Source organism: Protobothrops mucrosquamatus, unplaced genomic scaffold (genome assembly GCF_001527695.2).
Source record: "Protobothrops mucrosquamatus isolate PMUCROS unplaced genomic scaffold, P.Mucros_1.0 scaffold5280, whole genome shotgun sequence".
In the NCBI taxonomy this organism is placed as follows: Eukaryota; Metazoa; Chordata; class Lepidosauria; order Squamata; family Viperidae; genus Protobothrops; species Protobothrops mucrosquamatus.
Window position 1 is genome coordinate 15,602 of NW_015391146.1, and position 14,461 is coordinate 30,062.

At 36.9% G+C, this 14,461-nt stretch overlaps 2 protein-coding genes across 2 annotated transcripts; one reads left to right on the forward strand and one right to left on the reverse strand.

The window, feature by feature from the left end:
• Window positions 1-2,209: 2,209 nt before the first annotated feature.
• Window positions 2,210-3,011, forward strand: LOC107299687 (G-protein coupled receptor 39-like). Its single transcript, XM_015829034.1, has 2 exons — window positions 2,210-2,255; window positions 2,332-3,011. Exons 1-2 carry the CDS (start codon window positions 2,210-2,212, stop codon window positions 2,946-2,948), a joined length of 663 nt encoding a protein of 220 aa, XP_015684520.1. The 3' UTR covers window positions 2,949-3,011.
• LYPD1 (LY6/PLAUR domain containing 1) lies at window positions 3,010-3,608 on the reverse strand (the record flags this gene model as incomplete). Its single annotated transcript, XM_015829035.1, has 1 exon — window positions 3,010-3,608. A coding segment is annotated over one exon (264 nt), but the record flags the coding sequence as incomplete, so codon positions are not given.
• Between the last annotated feature and the right edge of the window lie 10,853 nt (window positions 3,609-14,461).

The following is a 14,461-nucleotide window of genomic DNA, read 5'->3' on the forward strand; positions in this document are numbered from 1 at the left end:
ATCTATCTATCTATCTATCTATCTATCTATCTTATCTATCTTATCTATCTAATCTCTATCTTGACTGCCCAAGAGTTACCCCTTGCTAAGATTGGTGACCAATAATTTAATAAACTTGCCAATTTCAGATATCATGGCAACCCTAACCATGGATACATCACAGTTACTCCTTTAGCACAAATTACAGCATATTGCATTTATTTCTATGCCTTTATTTCCCAGCTGCTCAACTCTTAGTTTTGTAAATTTACTCACCTCTGCTACCTAAATCAGTCCTTTAAGGCAGAGCAATAGCCTTAACCTTGGTTATAGAGTCAGACATATTACAAACTGAAACTTACTTTAAAATAATTTTAAAGCTCTGGTGTTTGATCTGTGTTTGACAAATTATCTCTCTGTTCATCCTCAATCATACACGTTTATAAGAAACTTTAAGAGGTATGTTAGTAACTCTATACTCTATACTTTGCTAAGCATATCAAACAGGGATTTAAAAAATGAATTAATTAGTGTATCTGCCAATATAGTTTCACCATCCATAAGGAGTCATAAAGAATACACCTAAGGAAATTGGTAATTTACTGTGTTTTCTAAAACTTTTGTTTTTGCAAATTTCTGTTAAGCATAAATGTAGCGGGTGCATATATGTGATTTTGTACAAAATGCTGAAATCCAAGCTTTCAACATAATGAAAACTTCATAGAATTACAAAAAATTAATCTCTTTATTAACCAAAAGTAAACATTAAAATCAAAAGATTCACAAATCTATTACACACAGTTTATGTTCAGTCCTGGCTCTTCCAGGGTGCTGCTGCCAATTCCTATTTTCTTCTGCTTATATTCATAGTTGCTCTCTTACATTTTTCAAAACAATTTGTCTTTGATTTTGAATTCTGGATCTTTCCAATTATTTTATTGAATACATATTTTACAATTTAGTAGTGACTAGGTAAGAATCCAGATTCATTTCGACAAAAGCAACATAGAGCCTGCACATTTTCTAATAAAACAAATTGAGTTGTAGGACTAGCTTTAAAGCAAGTAAGAATTTTAGCAAGCATAGTATAAAAATCCACAAATCAAAGAAAAACTTGCAGTGGAACAGCCAACATTTGGATAAATTATTCTCTTTCACCAATAAGGCACCTTTGCTCTAAAACAAGGAATACCCCAGCAAGGGTAAATAAGCTAAAAACTCTGAACATTTTATTTCTTTCCCTCAAATCCATCCATGAACATCCATCAAGGTGGAGACTACAAATGCATCTTTCATTTTATAGTGATTTTTCTTAAATTTAGAAATATTTCAGTAATTGAAATTGGGTTAGAAATCAGAGGTTATACTCAACTACCATTCTGGAAAGATGGTTTAACCCTGCACTTAAAAAGTTGATTAAGAAAATGGAAATCTTAGCAAGCCATTGTTCAGGATGGTTAATACTATTTTATCACATTAGTTTGTTTAACAGGTAAATAAGACAATGTGTGTGAAGCATGCTGAATATTTTAAAACTATGGAATCGGTAAGTTTTTTTTGTCAGCCCTGGGAGCCTTGCATTCTTGTCTTGCCAGTAATAAGAAAGTCAAGGATAAATATTTTAATATGCTTCTTCAACAAAATTAACTTAACCTCAATGAAATAAATACTCACATTTATAGGCGAATGCAAAATACTGTAGCTGGATAGCAAAACCTGGAACAAACTTTGTGTTCTCTAGAAATTCCATTTCCAGGAACAGTTAATGTTTGTTCTCTGTGCCATTTTATTTTAATTCAATTGCAGCTTCTTTCCTGAACACCCTTTTATATACTCTGTCATAAAAAGAGCCTTTCACACTGTACATAAAAATATTTTCTGTAGGAGAAAAGTTACCAAAAATAATGCCAAATTGTATGCACATTTTCTTTTAAAATATAAGTGGAATTTGATCTGCTTTTGGATATTGCCTGTTCTAATATGGCTGTATTATTTAATAATGAAAAGGAGGAGGAGGAATAGGCAACAGAGTATCAATAGCAAAATATTTTAAGAATGCAGTACAAATGAAATAAAGCACTTGAACTTAACCGATGTCAAGGATCAAAAGAAAAGCTACCTTACATGTTACACAATACTTATTGGAATACAGACTCCAATGACCTTGAAACCCGTGGCTTGCCTTTTCCCCTCCTGTCTCTCTCAGAACATATTTTGCTACTGGCGGAAGATGCTGTCAAGCAAAACACTGAAAAATTGGTATCATTTCCTAGCCGGTAAGTGGAGCACTGATTCTAAATATTTTATGATTTGGTTTCACAAGTTCTTTTTCTCTCTTCTCCTCCCTTGCAGGTTTGATTGTTGCAACACTGGCAATATGCTGGCTACCGAATCAAGTTCGAAGGATCATGATGGCTGCCAGGCCCAAGCAAGACTGGACAGTCTCTTATTTCAGGGCATATATTATTCTCCTCCCCATAGCAGACATCTTCTTTTACCTTAGCTCTGTGGTGAATCCACTCCTGTACAACATTTCCTCCCAACATTTCCGGAAGGTCTTTCTTCAAGTCCTCCGATGTCGCCTGTCCATAGAGCATGCCAACAAAAAGAAGTACTTGGCAATCAGTTTAAACTCTGCAGCCAATATCAATCGTTCCAAACGCCCATTGATCTTCACGTCATCCAGGCGAAAGTCTTCCACCAAAGCAGCACAGAAAGTCTCCTCAAATATTCTTCAGGATGAGGCTGAAATTGACTCCAGTTTACCAAAGCAGAGTCCCAAGTCGCTAGAGCTCAATGTGAGAACACAGAAGGTTTCCTCAAATATTCTTCAGGATGAGGCTGAAATTGACTCCAGTTTACCAAAACAGAGTCCCGAGTCACTGGAGCTCAATGTGAGAACAATGCCTCTGGAAACCAGCATAGATCCAAGTCTTGTTAACCAGAATGGCATTTGTGAACATGAGTAGTAAATACTCATAAAAAAAGTTATAGAATACACAATAGGCTAAAAGAAGCAATAAAGGAAAACAAAAGAAAGATTTTACAGCCAACAACCTGTACCCTCCAAGTTCAAGTGCTAATTTCAATAGACTACTTTCCAATAACATGAATGATAGTGCTTTTGTACGGACGAACTGTTGATTTATTTTTCTTTGTTTCATTTTGTTTTAAAGTGCACACTGGAAAAAAAAAATCAGACAACTAGATCTATTCTGTAAGTAATGAAGTTGTTGAGACTTTTTTTCAGACAAAACTCTTCTTTTGGGAAAGCAAACAACAACATCACAATGGAAACCAGCTGTGCCTTTGAGAGAAGTGACACAGGAAGAATGATGGCAACAAAGGGAATCTTCTCTTAGAGTTTAGCAATGTGCGGGTGATAGAAACGGCAAGCTAGACAGCAGCATGGTTGTTAATATTCCTGCCCTAGGCACGGTGCCAGCGTTTCCTCGCTTCTTTGGCCTGGGCCCATTACAAAGTGGAGTGTTGCAGCAGCTTATACAAACAGAGTTTATCTTCCCTGGAGTACAGAAAGTCTGGTATCCGGCAGAGGTCATGAGACAAGCTGCAGAGGAGGCACAGGACTTGCGATACAGGATCCCTGCGACACAGAACAAGAACTGGATTTAGTCAAATATGAACAAATATACTCTCCACTGCCTATTAGCTCTTCCTATATTTGAAGGACTGTCAAGAATTCACATGGTGACTATGAATGCCAGTGCATGCCAGGACATTTAGCTCATTATTACTTATTATGTTTTAATAGGAAAAAAACTACAGCTTAAATAAAACAGCATTACTCTTAAAACCTGCCATCCCCCTCCAGCCCCTATAAAGCCTGCAAGTGGGAAGGGGAAAATGTGTCACAAATTGTAAGTGCTGCACTTAAAATCTTTAAAGGTTTAAGATATTAAAATTGAAAATTTGATACAATTGTCAAAGTATTGTGTGAGTATTCAAGAGAATCCATGGTTCGTTATACATTTTAGATGTTCTTCAGTATTTCTGGGGAAAAAAAGCTGTGAAAAGCTCATGGGGGAACATAGAAGAATGTTCTGCACTGCATGAAAGATCAGAAAAATCTCTTTCTTGTAACTAGGCTATTGCTCTATGAAACTGGGTACACTATTATTAAAGGTATATGTGAAATGTTTGTTTCAAAAGTTCTGGTGGTTATAAAACAAACTCTCCTTTAATACATAGACTTTTAGAAACATACACAAAGTGAACTGCTTATATTCTGCACCTAGCTGTCATGTGACCTCAGATCTGATAGAAATTCAGCTTTGGGCTGGATACATAAATAATACGGCTATCAAACAGCAACACTGTATGCTTCAGTTTCTCAGACTATTTGCTTTGGGGATTTCTGGAAGTAACCTTCATAGTTAATTTAAAACAATTCTTTCCTTTTAGGTTAAACTTGCACTGATCGTGCTCTCTGTATTGGGGAGAGAAGTAAACATGGATGAAACATAAAAAAATGCATTTGTTATATTCAGGGAATTAAATCTTTTCAAAAATAGGTGTTTCAGCAAAAATGTACAGAACATTAGCTTGTGTTGACACTCGTTTGTCACCGATATACTTTTGGTAATATGTAAGACTTTCATTGTCTCCTATTTAATCCGTGATTCACTGCTGATCAGCAAATAAGTACCATTTTAGAGCTAGAAAAACAAAAATGTTTTATCTGACATGACAGTACGTTTGATTAAAAAAATTACTGGGAATATCAATTATGGCACCTACATGCAAATACAGTATTTGCAATATTAGTAATTAGTAATTTACAATCTAAGTCAGTTAATCTTTAATGTATTGCATTCTCCAGCTGCATCCTTGAATGGGCCAGTCCAATTGTTAAGTTGATTCAGTTGACCCTCTTCTGGTAGAAAACAGATAGACTACTAAATTTTGCACATAAAAATGGTTCCTTGTCTCTAACTGAAGTTCTTGGAATGGGCATCTGTGAATTCATACATATGGGGTATGTTCCTATTCAAGACCTGCTGAAAATATTCTAGAGCTTAAGGAATTTCTTGATGGGAAACCCACCCCTCATACATAACCCATTTGACTGGACGTGGCTCCCACTGAATCCCTTCATTTCCAGAGACTGATACAACGACTCCAGAGAAATACTGAAGTCAGCTAGCTCCTTGCAGGGTTAGGAGAGCAGGTTGTGTGAATTCATAGATGATCACTCAAGTTACAGATAAGCAAACCATTTTTGTACTTCTAAGATAACTAAAGGGCTCTTCTTCCATTTTGCAGAGAACAAAGACCCACTCAACGACTCTGGATAAAAATGAAAATCTTATCCAGAGGAGTCACAGATTTGGAGAGGGCATATTTGCTTAGCTGGCTTGTAACAAAAGATTGGCCATTGCAGCTCTCTGGGAAAAAACGCTGAGGAGAAAAGACTCAGCCGAGTCCATTGAGAAGGGCAAAGAGAAAGAGGGTGCTCTTTGAACACTGAAGGAAAGGTGTGGCTTCACCCTCAGGGTGGAAGGGTTGGGAAATGGAAGGCATTTTCATTCCTAAATGGAGTGCAGAGACAGGCCTTCGGAATTCTAAAAAAACAGATTTCCAGTGTTAAGTTAAAAACCTTGCTCCCTCGTCTGCTGAGCTGAAATAACTGAATTATCAAGGTATGTGTCAGAAGATGTTTATTTCTCATTTATTAATTTGGTTCCTAAATAAAAAATAAATAAATTTCTTCTGACGGTTGCAAAGTGATTCGAGGTGGCATGCAAAGTGGCTTTAAAACATCAGCAAAACAGTAAAACAAACCAAAATGATAAAACAGTATCAAAATGTACAGACAAATCCTTCATCTACATAATACTCCACCACAAAACATGCTGTATTTAGAAGGCAGGTATTGATAGAAAATAAATGTGACTCACGAGATGACATTTTATACATGGGACCCAGCATGCCGACCATGTTTGAACTTGTAGAATGGGCAGTAACAGTTAAGTACAGAGGTTGCAATACCGGTGGTCCTCGACTTACGACCACAATTGAGCCCAAAATTTCTGTTACTAAGTAAAACATTAGTTAAGTGAATTTTGACCCATTTTACAACCTTTCTTGCCACAGTTGTTAAGTGAATCACTGCAGTTGTTAAATTAGCAACACGGTTGTTAAGTGAATGTTGCTTTCCCATTGATTTTGCTTGTCAGAAGGTCGTAAAAGGGGATCACATAAACCCTGGGACACATTAATGGTCATAAATATGAACTAGTTGCCAAGCATCTGAATTTTGATCATGTAACCCTGGAGATGCTGCAACTGTCGTAAGTGTGAAAAACAGTCATAAGTCACTTTTTTTGGTACTAACTTCGAGTGGTCACTAAATGAACTGTTGTAAGTCAAGGACTACCTGCATATGAAGCTATGAAGGGATTTACAGATTTCTTGACTGCGCCTGGAAGCCTATAGGGAACCCAGTGTAGCATGAGAAGAAAAAAAAAGTTTTCACAGAGGTATTGGAGAACATAGTAGCCCTTCAAAACCATTTTACAAAATCATAAAATAATAAAAATACCATCCACTGGTGAATAGTAGTAGTATTGTAGTATAGTATTGAAGAGGACTTGAAACATTGTCCTCTTGAACAGTCTGCTAAATCTGCCTACTCAGCTGAGAAGGAGACTTTTGTGGAATAAACCCTTTCTGAAGAAAAGCGTATCTAGTTTGTGACTTGAGTGTCAGGTGACAGAATAGTTATATGGATGGAAGAGACAACAAAGTTTCACTTTTGGATACCTCTGATTGAACTCAGCATAATGGGGAACCAGACAGAACCTTGTAATTGGGACTAATTGGAAAGGTGTGGGTTTGAGAAAGAACCAAAATGGAAACTCTAACTTTGAGAAGAGAAGAAGGCAATCTAATCTTCTGCCATGGATGGTTGTTCCAATGAGGAAAGTGAAAGATGTGGAGAGTGCAAAAAAAAGTGATGCTTGAGGAGCCCACCAGCAATGGGAGGATTCTCAGGAGCAATGACTGCAGTTGGGTGGTTAGCCACAGTCCTTGCAGAAAAGACAAGAAGCATATGTGAATGAGGGTCAGAGGAAGCAGTGGCCAGCATTATAATGCTTCAGGAAGTCTATGGAGTTGATCAGGAATAGGGAAAGCAGGAGGATAATGGTCAAAATCCAATGCCCATCCTAGAAGAGACCCATGGATGCTAAAGCAACACAAGAGCACGAGAGAGTGGAAGAGTTTTCAAAGGGCAACATGATTGGCTTTGACTCCCGAAACCTCAATATAATGGGGGGGGGGGGTCCCTCCTATTCCAGATATCTGATAAAGAGAAATGACATAAAGGATGAGAACTCAGCTGAGCTTGTTTTTCCCTTAAAAACTGCATTTGGAGCTGAAGGTGAATGGATTTTTCTAAACTGGCAAATCTGGCATTGATACACCAGCAGGGTGTAAAATCTGCAATTATAGGGCCATATGAAAAGACTTAGCTCCTCTTTCTTTCTTTTTTTGCTCTGATTGGGAGGAGTGAGCCTTTTAGAAGGTTTTATATACTTCTTCTTCTTCTTGTGCCGTATCCGTTATCGGACGCTGGCGATCATGTTGGCGATCCTGTTTTTATCAGCAGCCGCACGAAAAAGTGCTGCTGAGTTTTGTCCAAACCAGTCCCTCAGATTTTGAAGCCACAATGTTCTTCTTCTGCCTGGACCTCGTTTGCCTTCAATCTTTCCCTGGAGGATTAAATGGAGTATGCCGTATTTTTCTGGGTGTCGCATCACATGTCCGAAATATTCTAACTTTTATTTTTTAATTGTTTTGATGATTTCCCTTAGCTTTCCCAGGCGGCTTATCATACACGCTGAATTATTTTCTTGATGCTGATGGCAAAACTGCAGATGTCTTTAGATTGATTTATTGTATCAATTTATGGAGCCACCCATCTTGCAATCTTGACTCTGGACAGCAAAGAGAAAATTATTGGCAGGCGGAGATATAAAATATTTTTGAGGTAGGGGACATATGAGGTACCTGGTAACTTTTGAGACACAGTGAAAATTTTAGGATAAAAAACAAAGGGCTATAATTGTCTCAGAATTGGCTGCTCTAAGAGTCCCCCCCCCAAGGAGTAGCTTATAGGTTAGAGGAGGGGATGTGTGCACATAATCTGTTTTGCTACCACCTGGCAAGACTTACAAGAATCCACTGTGTGACCTTTCCTAAGGGATAAACAACGTCCATAATTACCTGAGGAAGAAAGTTTGCTTTTGCAAGGCCGCACCTGCAGAATGGGGCCTTTGAAGGCCTCATGCCTGATTCAAAAGGTACACGATTGGGAAGAATGCCAACAGCCTAATTTACAAAACAAATAAAAGTACCGGTAATAAAATGGGATCAAAATTAAGCCAAAGAAAACAGCATGAAGAAAAAGAGATCCAAAAAGACTAGAACTCCCAGAACTAATATGCTATTGCTGTTGGGGGGGAGGTTGAAAAGAAACTCAGAGCCATTGATTGTTGTGTCTGCTATGCACACACAACTCCTGTAAGCTCTGGATGGTTCCAGTGGGTTCTGCAGACCCATCATCAATGGGTGTGAATCTGGGGGATGCCAGGGAAGACCTCTCAAGAACTCGGATAAGTATCTTGACAGGATAATTATGGTCCAAAGCAACCAATAAAACTAACACATGGGGGGACATTGCCGCGGTGTCATGGTAATTTGTGATAACACAGTTGTTTTCTGGGAAGAGTATCTTTTTTTTGTCTTGGTCTCTTCATAGAGGTAGTCCTTAACTTACGTCCACAATTGAGCCCAACGTGATTGCTAAGCAAGACACTTGTTAAGTGAGTTTTGTCCCATTTCACCTTTTTTTCTTTGCCAAAATCATTAAGCAAATCACTGCAGTTGTTATATGAATCAGGCAGTCATCAAGTGGGCTTCCCCCACTGATTTTGCTTCTCAAAAGCTAGCTCCGGTTACAAATGGTGATCACATGACCCTGGGAACTGCCACAAATATATGCCAGTTGCCAAGGCCTGAATTTTGATCATGTGACCATGGTGATACTGCAGCGGTCATGAGAAAACTGATTGTAAGTCAATTTTTTCAGTGCTGTTGTAACATTGAATGGTCACTAAATATATGGTTGTAAGTCAAGGACTATTTAAAATAGGTTTTTCCCTCATGTCTTATTTTTTTATTCTTCATACAGCTTGTTTTATATAATATATACATTTACTATAATTATATGTTAAAATATGTTATAATTTTAAAGTATTTCATCTTTTATGTGATATTAACATAGTTGCTCAGCTATTCAACTTGTATAGATATGTTATTATTAAAAGACAAGTAAATTGTACTTTTTAAAAATTTAATACAATTATTTTTTTTTAAGAAATAATAACAGTGCATACATGAATGATTATAGTAATTTCAGGAGAAAAAAAAATCTGCACCGATTGGTAACAACCTGTGGGGGAAGCAATAGAGCCTATGACTTATTGCAACATCTTGCTCTGCTGGTCCAGATTCCTGGATGGAATTGATGGAAGATTTTTTTTTTCATTCCTGGCTATAAATATCACCTTTTCGGATTGCTGTAATTTATACAGGCCCAGACTTCCCTGGAGGATGGATATAGCTTGCACAAGTGAGGGACTGTTAAAACTACTCAGAAAAAAAAAAGAAAAAAAAAAGAACAGTCTCTGATCAGCGTGACAGTAAACATGACTTTGCTGCAGCTGTACTGGAAAAATAATTGCTCAGATCTATAATCATTTGACCTGGGAGGGGTGCCTTTTACCAATCCCCTCTTTACATTATTTAAAAAGGTTACTATGGGGTGATATGCAGACAAAAGTAATGTTTTTCCTTCCCACTGAATCTTCTGCGCAAGGAAAAAAAAAATTAAAAAAAGAGTGCACTTTTCCTCTTTATCCTCTCCGTTTCTTAAAAGTCCTTTTCTGAATTTGTCTCTCTAGTGCTGTTTTTGAAGTATTTTTTAAAAAAATCTATTTGCTGTTTTAAAAATGCATTTATATTTCATATATTTTTTTAAGCTAGTCAAATAAAAAGATTTTTACTTTACCGTTGACCCTCAGAAATGTTGGCTGTTCTATAAACATTTATGTTTGTGCCATCTTTGGTGATTTCCTGCTTATTAAAGGTCTTAGATATCCTTCCAAGAAGAGAAGGATTTTAAGTAAATTTGGTGATTCAACACTTGAAGCTACTTTTTTTGTTTAAACAAGAAAGGGACATTTTCCCACTGGAAAAGAAGTTTCTAGGAGAGGGATAGGGCAAATATATTGTATATGGGTGCTAACCTCAGATAGTAATTTTGATTAAAAACTTTTCAAAATTGGTAGCTCAAATGGATTCAAAAGATGTTGCTAAATTGTATGTACAGGGCAGCCTAATAATAATAATAATAATAATAATAATAATAATAATAATAATAATAATAATAATAATAATAATAATAATAATAATAATAATAATAATAATAATAATAATAATAATAGTAAAGTTGGAAGGGACCTTGAAGGTCATCTAGTCCAACCCCCTGCTCAGGCAGGAAACCCTACACCTTTTCGGACAAATGGCTGTCCAGTCTCTTCTTAAAAACCTCCAGTGTTGGAGCATTCACCGCTTCTGGAGGCAGGTTGTTCCACTGATTAATTGTTCTAACTGTCAGGAAGTTTCTCCTTAGTTCTAGGCTGCTTCTCTCCTTATTAATTACTATGGTTCCACTAATGATCATTCAGTTATTTTTCACTGTTGCTCTTCTTTTTGGTTTGGTGGTTGATCAGACAAAGAAGATTTTGAGGGAATATTTATTTAAATAGACATCCTGCAAACTTAGGAACTGCATAAGGCTCTTGCTTGTGCTATATGGAAAGAAACAGAAGTAGGGACATGGAGCTGATTGGGTCAGAAGTAGAAAAACTGTTTTAGAGCATGTCCGTAAAGCTATGGATTTTCATGGAATTCATGCAATACCAGGGGAAATGGTGAACTTTTCACACTCCATCAGTGTTTCACAATTTGATCTTTTATTTTCTAGGATGATAACTAGGATGTGGTGTAGTGGTTAAGGCATAAAGCTAGAAACTGGGCGTTGTGGATCGTAGTCCTCCCTTAAGCACAAAACTAGCTGAGTGACCTTAGGCCAGTCATTCACTCTCAACCTTAGGAAACAGGCAAACCACTTCCAAAATCTTGCCATGAGAACTGCAGGGATTTATCCAACCAGTAATCAGGAGTCATGATGGATTCAAACTAACCATTTTTAACTCCCTCTAGGCTACACAACTACCACATCGACGTTGCAGTTCCATTAATGAGATACCAACATTACCATTTTTTTGCTTCAGATCCATATTATTGCACAATCTTAAATAAAACTTTGGAAAGTTAACTTAAAGGGATTTTTGAACAATTTTGCAAAGCAACTTTCACTGGAATTATATTGTTTTGATGTTGCCACTTGGAGGTTAACCAATACTTCAACAACTTTTGAATCTGAATTCTATTTTAGCATACATTTTGAATTTTACTTTAATATGAAGGAAAAATCTGAGGGAAAAATCTTGTAAATTATTGGCTCCTAGATTAATAAAGGTGCCTTTCTCTACAAAAGTTTTCTTCTTTGCCCTTATCAATGATTTTATACTTGTCATTTGAAAGTGGATAAAGATCCTGCAGAGTGCGCAAGAGTTCACCTAATTTCTTAGTAACATGTTTCTTCACCTAATTTCTTTATAAAATATTGAAGGTGACTTTGCTGGAAGACTTTGAACTGTGTTACCTTTGACAGCACATCTCATGCAATCTGGTTTATAAAAGAACATCAAAAATTGGATAATATATTATCTGTGGATATTTGAACATGCAGTATATCTGAATAACTCCAAACTTATTTGGTTGTGGTTGCTTTGCTGCAGATGGAAAAAAAACCATTGAAAGTACAAGTTTATATTTTTGGAGCGCATTTTGTTTTAAGACAGATTACCTTCCTATGTTGTGGATTGTATTAAAATGTGATAGTCTCATATGTTAGCTTGGGTTATAATAAATTGAATTATATCTTTACTTATTAGAATGTGACATGAAACTCAACAAGGATATTTATTTTATTTTATTTTATATAATTTGATTTTGAAACCATTGCCATGTTTTATCAGGTAATCTAAAAACATTTTAGGTATCAAAGTGACTGGGGTGGAACATGAATAGAGTACTATATACCAAACATATTCTGTGCTTTATTCATGATTACCAATATTGTTTATCTAAATCTACAGATTTAATACAACTTGTTAATGTTTAGAATTATTTTATTCATTGGAATAAGTTTATAGTTCTAAAATTTCTGTGGATACAGGAATGTGCAAACCAGGGAGGCAGGTTTCATTTAAAGCAGATGTCCCTGCAGTAACTGGGAAGCAAATCCTAGCAGTTTTCAGTGGTCAAAACCACTATGAACTGAACAGTAGCCAGTGCTATATCATACACCAACAACAACTTCTGAGTAGTCCTCAATGCCAGCTCATGTAAACATGCTGTAGTAATTGTAGAGAAGAGGACCAGGATAGGAGACACTGTGGCCAGAGTCTCTTTCTACAAGATACAACTGGCCCACCAGCTGTTGCTGGGCAAAGGACCTCTCTAGCCACAGCCTCCACCTGCCCAGCAATAGCCATGAATCTAGAATTATACCCAAGTTGCAAACTGGCTATATTATACACCAGCATGACCAATGCAGTGTCTGAAACCATGTCCGATAATTCATTTCCTACAGGTTATTGCCAGTTTGAACCCTAATCACTATCTCAGGAACCTTCCCACTACATGGAAGATTGGACACTGGACATTAGTTATCCAGCATGGCTGCATCTATCGAACGCCTCTACACAAAGGATCATACCACTATCTTTTTCAAGCATCAGGAATCACTCCACCCCCAAATTCCAGATTCTNAAGAGTCCCCCCCCCAAGGAGTAGCTTATAGGTTAGAGGAGGGGATGTGTGCACATAATCTGTTTTGCTACCACCTGGCAAGACTTACAAGAATCCACTGTGTGACCTTTCCTAAGGGATAAACAACGTCCATAATTACCTGAGGAAGAAAGTTTGCTTTTGCAAGGCCGCACCTGCAGAATGGGGCCTTTGAAGGCCTTATGCCTGATTCAAAAGGTACACGATTGGGAAGAATGCCAACAGCCTAATTTACAAAACAAATAAAAGTACCGGTAATAAAATGGGATCAAAATTAAGCCAAAGAAAACAGCATGAAGAAAAAGAGATCCAAAAAGACTAGAACTCCCAGAACTAATATGCTATTGCTGTTGGGGGGGAGGTTGAAAAGAAACTCAGAGCCATTGATTGTTGTGTCTGCTATGCACACACAACTCCTGTAAGCTCTGGATGGTTCCAGTGGGTTCTGCAGACCCATCATCAATGGGTGTGAATCTGGGGGATGCCAGGGAAGACCTCTCAAGAACTCAGATAAGTATCTTGACAGGATAATTATGGTCCAAAGCAACCAATAAAACTAACACATGGGGGGACATTGCCGCGGTGTCATGGTAATTTGTGATAACACAGTTGTTTTCTGGGAAGAGTATCTTTTTTTTTCTTGGTCTCTTCATAGAGGTAGTCCTTAACTTACGTCCACAATTGAGCCCAACGTGATTGCTAAGCAAGACACTTGTTAAGTGAGTTTTGTCCCATTTCACCTTTTTTTCTTTGCCAAAATCATTAAGCAAATCACTGCAGTTGTTATATGAATCAGGCAGTCATCAAGTGGGCTTCCCCCACTGATTTTGCTTCCCAAAAGCTAGCTCCAGTTACAAATGGTGATCACATGACCCTGGGAACTGCCACAAATATATGCCAGTTGCCAAGGCCTGATTTTTGATCATGTGACCATGGTGATACTGCAGCGGTCATGAGAAAACTGATTGTAAGTCAATTTTTTCAGTGCTGTTGTAACATTGAATGGTCACTAAATATATGGTTGTAAGTCAAGGACTATTTAAAATAGGTTTTTCTCTCATGTCTTATTTTTTTATTCTTCATACAGCTTGTTTTATATAATATATACATTTACTATAATTATATGTTAAAATATGTTATAATTTTAAAGTATTTCATCTTTTATGTGATATTAACATAGTTGCTCAGCTATTCAACTTGTATAGATATGTTATTATTAAAAGACAAGTAAATTGTACTTTTTAAAAATTTAATACAATTATTTTTTTTAAGAAATAATAACAGTGCATACATGAATGATTATAGTAATTTCAGGAGAAAAAAAAATCTGCACCGATTGGTAACAACCTGTGGGGAAAGCAATAGAGCCTATGACTTTATTTGCAACATCTTGCTCTGCTGGTCCAGATTCCTGGATGGAATTGATGGAAGATTTTTTTTTTCATTCCTGGCTATAAATATCACCTTTTCGGATTGC